We start from the raw sequence: 8,806 nt of genomic DNA on the forward strand, positions 1-8,806 counted from the left end.
CTCGGATTTCATCAAAAATATCTTGATATGTATTCTGCAGTTTTTTTTTTTTTTGAGGGAACTATCCCTTTAAGCTATGTTATTAGCTTGGTAAAAATTTTCATTTTTGGGTGAACTATGCCTTTAAGTGAAATTTGCATAGTTTCCATATGGTGCAATAAATAAGTATGATTGTATGATTATTTAGTATGATTGTTAATAAATGCTGATAAGACTTTGAGTGACAAATTAGTCACCTTTAGATTTTAGTTTCATGCTTTTAAATGTAAATTTAATGTAAAAAAAAATGGCTATCCCAAATAGGCTATCCCAAATGTCTTTTTCATTTGCTAGTTTGTTTTAATATTTGTCTTCCCACTGATTTCTGTCATTGCAGTTAGAAATATTATGCTGCCGGAGGGATGCACTGTAAGTTGAGTTTCTGAAATTGAAGTTTTAGAGTTGGACTCACAGCTTCTGTCCATAATAGTCCAAAGACATAATAAGAGATAAGAAAATAAGATTTGCAATGTGGATATTTGAAATATGAATGTGATTTTCTATTTTTTTTTTATTATTATTATTGATTGTTACATAAACAAATTACATTTGGTTTGCTATTCATATTTGTTTTTGGTTTTTTTTAATCACAAAATCTGTTTCATTTACTGTATAAAGCTCAATTTTGATTTCAGAGCCAGACTGCTGGAGGATGTCTTCAAAATCTACTTGAGCAGACAGAGAACATTACAGCTCAAGTGGTTCCTTTGAGCGTAAGTCTTCAAGACTAAAATCATAAAATAATCCAATATTTGTAATTTACATAACAAAAGACATGTCAGCGATGTTTTATTGTCTCTTTTGGAAGTTACATGTACCCACATTTTTCTGATCAATAAATTAGACTGTGGTGAACATTTTGAATATGGTCTTCAACGCTTCAGAGAAGATTGTTAGAGTCATCATCATCAGCAAGCCCAACTGAACTAGCCTCCTATGGAAACCGTGTGTTAAAAACCAGTGAGAAACTCATCTCTACATTAGTGAAGCTGACAGTCACAAGTGACAACATCAGTCATAAACCAACAACGAGTGCAGCATACACATGCATTGTGAATCATAATATACTTTTACGCACTCCACATCAGACATAAATCAACAATTAATTCATCACAACCACGAGCTAAAAAACAACCCAAAAAACACAATAGACAGAAATCAAAGAACGCAATCAACCAAATTCACCTTCCAAAAACCACCCCAAAAAAGAAAACCAAATACAAAAAGCCACTCTTTAAGTTGCCACATAGGGGTTCCAAAAAGCAGTTTTTAACGACAAGTCATTTCACAAGAGCCATCCTGATGGGACAGATTCAAACGGGATGCAAAGCAAGGTTCGCCTTCCAAAAAGCAGCCTAAAGACGACAAGCGCCTTCACAACGCCATTGATGGGACAGATTTGACTACAAAATGATATGAAGACAAGACTCGACAAAATAATCTAAAGCCTGGTTTACACTTGCTGCGTCTGCTTGAGTGCAAAGCTGCCCGCGGTGAAAATGAGGTCATAAAGGAGTGGTTGAGTGCGTGAGGCTCCTTTTCGCATGCCAGTGTGCACAACATTTTTTGTAACTTTCCGCCCGGCTCTGCTTCCGAAGATGCATGACTCAAGCCGAACAGAAACATCTTTATCAGCATCTTTATGAATCATAAGAAGTTTGATGTTAAGTTTAAACTCCATCAGCCGCTTTTGAAGGCTTTGAGGGAATAATATTTATATATATATATATATATAAAACGATCAATCTACTGAAGGCGAGTGTAGTGATGAACCCAAGTGCAGTTTATTTACAGTGAAATCCAAATTCCAAACATAATCCAAACAAGATACACAGACTTGACCAGAACAGACTTGATGAAGCATAACAGACTTGACTCACCGACAGCAGGTTACAAACATTACAGTTTTATTTGATTATTTTGATTATATTATTTTATTATTTATTTGTTTTTATTTTATGTAAAGTGAATGACTAAATTGGACTTTAGAAAAAAAAAAAAAAAAAAAACAGTTGATATAGCCCATAACCGGTTGTTTGTTTTTGATCAGAGGGTCAAGTCTTCATGGTTGGACCACTGGTCTACTTAGATCAAATCACTCAACTTGACACGACAAATTCTTCTATGGACATCGATCTCATTGGGATCGCCAGGAACAACAATGAAAGTATGTCAAATGCTTCTATGTGTGACTGAATAAAAAAAAAAAAATTTAAAAAAAAAAAGAAGATCTTAGATTGATGTCATAGCATTACCATGAAACCACATATACATACGTTTCAGATTTTTTTAAAATTATTTTTATGTTGTTTTAACTGTTTTGTATTTCTGTCACACAGGATCAGCTGCTGTGGCTTTCATGAGCTACAACACAATGGAGAATCTACTGAAGCCAGACTTCTTCAACACACCAGAAGACACGATTAAAACCATGATGTCCACTGTGATCTCAGCTACTCTTCCCAAAACCACCAACACTACACTCACCAAACCAGTCAACTTCACCTTCAGACACATCAGAGTGAGAGACTGAAATGTGCTTTTGACCAACCTGAGAACTGATCCGAAAACATCTTATATCCAGTGTTTTATTATTTTCTTCTTCTTTTTCAGGAGTTTGATCCCAGTGGCTCTCTGTCCTGTGTGAACTGGAATATCAGCGAGTGGATTGTAGATGGTTGTTCTGTTTTAGAGACCAACAGACACTACACTGTGTGTTCCTGTGATCATCTGTCAATATTCGCTCTCATCATGCAAACCAGCCATCCATACTATGTGTCTGATATGTTATCTCAGAGCAACTTACAGCTGCTTCTGTTGATTTTCGTGTATGTGACCGTGGGGGTGGTCTTCAGTTTGGCCCTTTTGACCCTTGTCATTTTCATAGCAGTTTATTTCCATGTGTGATTGGATATGTGGTTCCTCTGGTTTCTGAAACCTACAGCAGTGAACAGTGAGTTGTTTTTTGTTTGTTTGTTGTTAATTTGTTTAGATGGAAATAAAACAGCCCTAACAGCGCTATTTTGTCCAGTCTTTTAAGGTTTAATGGTCAGATTGAAGTCACTCAGCTCCTCTCATTTCATTCTTCTCCAGGTCATGCAGCAGTACAGGAAATGCAGGATTTTCTTGGTGGAGGGTAAAAAGCATATTTGTACAAATAAAACTTTCTGCAAATGTTGGTTAAAAATGTGAGTGAATGTGCATATGATAAAGGGAAATAGCAAATTAAGTTACATTGAATGGAATCATAATTGAGTTGTAAAGTTATAATAGTTATCATTTTTTAAATAAATATTTTTGTTTGTTGGGCTCAGAAATCTAACTGTTTTTCCTGTAAGGAACCATGTTATAGTACTGTTTATTACTTTAAATTATCTATATGCTTCATACAAAATGTGTGATTTTTCAAAAGGGAAGGCCACAGGTTTTCTGGATATTATGATATACATTTAAAACTAAACTATAAAAATAACTCTGTGATCAGATAATGTCTCATTCAAAGTAAATCTGTATTGTCATGTGGCTTGAATTTTTGTTTTAAAACTTGTGAATGAGTAGATTGCATTTTACTTTTGTTCAGGTGGCATCTATTTTATTCGTTAACTATTTTAATGCATTTCTGTTACAAAATATCTTAATAAAATAAGCAATAATGTAGTATTTGTATTTTTGCAAAAGAAAAGGGCTCCCTAATAGACTTACTCTGAATTGAGGGAAATACTAATAATGACCAATTACCAGCAGCTGCCAACATTATAGCAACCATCACAGTCCAGTTGGTGTCATTGGATTAAAACATAAAAAAAAACTTGATGTGGAATTACACATATGATACCGTAGAAGGCCACTCAATATACAATTCATAGGAATTGGACATGTGAGCTATTGTTAGGTATGAATTTGTATTTGAATTTGAATTTGAGGAGGAAATAAACACATAATCAAAGTGAATCTGCAATGTCATGTAGCTTGAATTTGTAATTAAAACACATTCAGGTTTTCCTCTATTATTTTAATGCATTTTATTTATTTATTTAATCCAAAATAAATATAACAAAATTTTAAATATATAAAATAAATCCATTGTTCAAAACATTGCACCAAAGAAAAAAAGAAAAAAGCTCCACAATAGATTCCCTTTCATTTAAGAATAACCTTGTTTGAAATGTATTAAATCAAGCCATTGTTCAGAGAATTTCTACATTTAAAATGCAACATTAATAATCTTTATACTCATATATGCACAGATTTAGTTATTTTTACTACATGAGTCAGTAATGAGAGTCTGAGGGATATATGAGTCTTGAAGTGTTAATTAAGGGGAATTAAGAAGGGAATGTTAGTAGTCTGAGGAAAACAAACAACTAATGATCAGTTACCATTAGCTGCCAACAGAAACCATCACAGTCTAATGGGAGTCATTGGGTAAAAACTTGATATTGAATCACATACACATATGATGCCGTGGAAAGTCCATGAAAATACACTTTCTAGGAGCTGGACAAGTGAGGTATTGTTAGCTCACTTATGCATGCATTGCATTTGTATTTTGATTTGAATTTGAGGAAAAACAGTGGACATGGGATCAAGTTTCCTTACCAGGATGATGCATAGTTAACATATCAAACATCTCAGCGCACACAATAGTGTCGGGTGAGGATCACTGTATATCAGCTTATATCAGGTAAGATATTCTTCAGTGCCCTTAAGATGTTTACAGTATTTAGAGATAAATATTTATGAATTACTCTAGAGCCTTTATGGATCTACAGGAATTTTCATGTTTTACAAGCTGCATGTGATTCTAAGAAGATTCATGTACATGATCATTTCTCTCACCTGTTTAGGCTTATACTTTTAATGACCCTGAAAACATTTAAAATCTGAATGAGAATCCTTCATCCTTTATTGAATCATTCTTTGACAGTAAATGATTAAATCTCTCCTTATTTATAACTTTTAACATTTAAACACATATGCAGTCAAAATTTGGATTGTTTGACAGAAAAAAATATATATATTAAAAACAAACAGAAGTCATGCATCAGTGGCAAAGCTAATTTGTAAAATAAAGGAAATTCTGAACTGGCTTTTGGAAGAAGAGAAATACAATGGCTTCCCCGTTGATTAGCATTTAAAGTGTCATTCACAGTGACCCAAAACTTTTTATGAGAACATTTTTTTGAATCTCGATTCAATTAAATCCAATTTTCATTTGTTTTTCATTTTTTTCCATCAATCATCGATCTCTATTATGCTGTGTATCGACTGTTTTTGCTTTTTATTATTGAAAGTTGACATAGCAAATATTTTACCGATCTGATTATTCTTTCAGCTGTTAATAAGAGTATATTATATGAACCAATTACAGCATTTAACCTTATTACAATAATGTCTGCAGAACTGAACAAATTTTTTATTTTAATATAAATTTAACATTATTCAAGGGATCCGAGGCAAATCTAGAGAGCAGAACATCACATACTCAAGGGTTCAGGACTCTTTTATTAGACCAGCAAGTAACCACACAGCAATGCACTAAAACATCAGGACAATATTTTCATTTTTGAGTGAAACCTACTACACTTAATGTACTCACAAACACATAAACAACATAAAGTATACAGCAAAAAATCCAGAGTGAAATTAACTCTGCTGATCAGAGGTGTTACAAATAACCTCAGAAAAACCTTTTGGCAGATACTTTACATCTGTGTATTGGTACAAATTACACACATGCAAGCTATTATAAGGCTATTCCACATGCTTCTTCACTAATTACACTAATATTATAACTATCACAATATCTCCTGAACTCACCTGTACAGTTTCTTACTGGGCTAGAATGTGGCTTGCCAAAAACAAAAAACACCACCATCCCATATTGAATGCCTTTAACATGCCTTCGTCACAGTATGTAATTTGCCTAATTCTTCCGTTTGGCAATATTAAAGGCCATTTACCTACAGTTATTTCTACAACATCTACCAGTCCCACTACTACAAGTGAATTTTGTGTTGCTGCACTGAAATGTGGCCTTCAAAAGAAGCTCAGCTCCTCCCAATAATTGTCTTCATGAAGAACACAGTAATCCAGCATCCGAGTCTGATTTAACATCTGTTTTCATTTATTGTTTCAGTTTCTTTGCAGCCAGTCACTTCCACAATAAGATTAGTTCTGCCGTTACAGGTGAGGATGATGCTGGACTCTGATCCAAGTCTTTTTTGGTGACAATTTCTGTCTTGTTTGCTACAGTATGTAAATGTTATTTAGAAACAGTCACTAACACATATGCATGTAATCCATCTGAGATTGATTTTATGTTTTTATACTCTTCATGTTAAATATATAACATTGTGCTCTCCGAACCTAAATGATTGCATGCTCAGCTCATTTTTAATGGCTCTATTTCAAATATATGACACAGGGAGTCAAAATCTGATGGTCCTTTGTATTAAGAAATTTTGTGTATTTTTTTTTTCTTCGTTATTGTCCTTTAAATACAGGATGTGATAACAGGGGACACAAATAAGAACATTTTTGCTAAATGTTAATGTTAAAACCTTCTAGTGTAATTTTGTCATTCACCTGAAAATGTAATTGTAAAAAATTACCTCCTGCATAAAAAAGTACCATTACAACAGGTTTCTGTCTGTATATTTATTCAAGTTTCTGGAAAATGTCTCCTAAATATTACATTCGATTTTAAATTTTATCTGTATTTTTATAATTGACACCATAAATAAATACACATGAAAGCATGAAATCAACGTAGTCATTAAACCACATGACAAAAACAACTTGAAATTTGTTAATAATTCATTATGAAACCAATTAAAGATTTCAAATTTGACTAAGACCATAAAATTAATCTTCATTTAGTTAGATATGCTTTTGGAAAGCATCTGTAATAAGTAAATTTGTATTTGCCAGGCAATGTATTTAAAAATATTATAGTCAATTAATAAAAGGTAAATGTAAATCAATTTACAAATGATTACTGAAACTTTGTTAACATATATTCCAAGTCCTCTGAAAGTGTACACCAGGGTTTAGTGAACAAACTGAAATTCAATTTATTATTTAGAAAATCTTGTCCTCATTATATACTTTATAGTGGTAAATATCTGGTATATTCCGGTTGAAAAAATTTCCATGGGCCATGTTTTTGATTGATTTATTTATTTTACTTTTTTGAATTCATTGATCTTCATCATTTTATTTTATTTTATTTTATTTTATTTTAATTTAATTTAATTTAATTTTATTTTATTCAGCTGTTACTAACATCAGCAGCACTGATACAACAGTCACACCAGAGATGAGCTCAGCTGGTAATATAGTCTGATATTCCCACTGCTGATTGTATTTTTGACTGAATGTTTGTTGATCTAAAGAATTGAACAGATGTGTGAGTGTGTTTTTATATGAGACAAAAGAGAAAAGAGTTTGTGAAACATGCAGTTGCAGATCATTGCATTGTAAACTGAGTTTCTGAATTTGAAGTTTTATAGCTGAACTCACAGCTTCTATCAATAACAGTCCAAAGATATAATAAGACATAATAAACAAATAAATAAATAAGATGTTCATTGTGGATATTTAAAATGTGAATGTGATTTTCTGTTTATCACTGATGGTTTTGTGCACAAACTAAATTTTGTTTGCTATTAATATTGCAAAACGTGATTTAAAATCACATAGTCTGTTTCAGAGGTGAGGCCAGAAATGTTTAAGTGGGTGGGCCTACACAGTATACAAATTGAATGTCTAATTGCCAGCATGAAATACAGCACAAAGTTTCAATACACAACCCAGTCAAATTTTGATCTCACAGTGATCTCACCATGAGCTTCCAGGATACTCATGATGAGGTCACAGTGAGCTAAAAGTGTAACCTCACAGTGCCCTCATACTAATGTGAGGTCAAAGTGCACTCACTGCACAGAGACTAGGTACCCAGCATGCATTTCAGCATGAAGCTTTTGATTGTCACCATTGTTGAGATTCATACACTGATTCTAGAAGTTTCTCTTTGTTTTCAAATGACACAGTGGTTTCAAATGTTTGTGATTTATCATGCTTTTAAAGTTTTTCATAAATTCAGGGCTGCTATTGGTCAAATGGGTGCCCTAAGTAGAATTGTACTGTTGTGCCCCCTCCCCAAAATATCATAGGAGCTAAAAAATAATATTAATGAAATATAAAAGTAAATAACTATATTGTAATTAAATTGTATTATTTACAATTGTTGCCAGACAGTCACTTATGGCTATGACTTTATTAATACAGTTGTCTGATGAATTTTATAGTCTCAAGCATTCAGAAATCACACAAAAGAAAATAAATCGATAAAACCAAGGATTAGATTTTGTAAGGTTTGTGATGTCCACATGTGTTTGTTGAAGAAAATATAGAGGCTAGCATTTCTATCACAAAAAGGTGGCCAAACATCAAAGATTAAGTGTACAACAACATAAATTAAATGTTTGGTCAATATTAAACAAGGATTTGATCATCCTGTAAGTGTTTACAACAGCAATTATCAGGCCTTTGACGCCCTTTGCAGACATTTGTAATAATAGGTAATGTACATAAATTGTTTATTTTGTATTACATTATGTATTTTAACAGTGTTATTCAATGAAACCATACAATTATTATTAACTAACCAACCATTATTGCTTCATTGTTTTTATATAATGCATTTTATGTCATTTTAAAGGTTGTTGTTCGCTTAGGTCTGTTTTTATTACCACAAAAATAT

At 32.6% G+C, this 8,806-nt stretch overlaps 1 protein-coding gene and 1 long non-coding RNA gene across 2 annotated transcripts; both read left to right on the forward strand.

The window, feature by feature from the left end:
* The first annotated feature begins 355 nt into the window (after positions 1-355).
* Positions 356-1,041, forward strand: LOC122135968. The gene is made up of 3 exons (XR_006153822.1): positions 356-408; positions 675-752; positions 884-1,041. It is a non-coding gene; the product is annotated as an uncharacterized LOC122135968 (long non-coding RNA).
* Positions 1,042-2,092: 1,051 nt separating this feature from the next.
* On the forward strand, positions 2,093-3,961 carry LOC122135967 (adhesion G protein-coupled receptor E3-like). Its single transcript, XM_042717248.1, has 4 exons — positions 2,093-2,206; positions 2,379-2,560; positions 2,653-2,992; positions 3,133-3,961. Exons 1-3 carry the CDS (start codon positions 2,104-2,106, stop codon positions 2,944-2,946), a joined length of 579 nt encoding a protein of 192 aa, XP_042573182.1. The 5' UTR covers positions 2,093-2,103; the 3' UTR covers positions 2,947-2,992; positions 3,133-3,961.
* The last annotated feature ends 4,845 nt before the right edge of the window (positions 3,962-8,806 follow it).

This window comes from Cyprinus carpio, chromosome B1 (assembly GCF_018340385.1).
Source record: "Cyprinus carpio isolate SPL01 chromosome B1, ASM1834038v1, whole genome shotgun sequence".
Lineage (NCBI taxonomy): Eukaryota > Metazoa > Chordata > Actinopteri > Cypriniformes > Cyprinidae > Cyprinus > Cyprinus carpio.

Excerpts from the sequence above, each read along its gene's own strand:
- LOC122135967 (XM_042717248.1), top strand. The coding sequence starts at position 2,104 with ATGGTTGGACCACTGGTCTACTTAGATCAAATCACTCAACTTGACACG. Across the intron at positions 2,207-2,378 it reads CGCCAGGAACAACAATGAAA|GATCAGCTGCTGTGGCTTTC; the intron begins GTATGTCAAATG and ends TCTGTCACACAG. Across the intron at positions 2,561-2,652 it reads TCACCTTCAGACACATCAGA|GAGTTTGATCCCAGTGGCTC; the intron begins GTGAGAGACTGA and ends CTTCTTTTTCAG.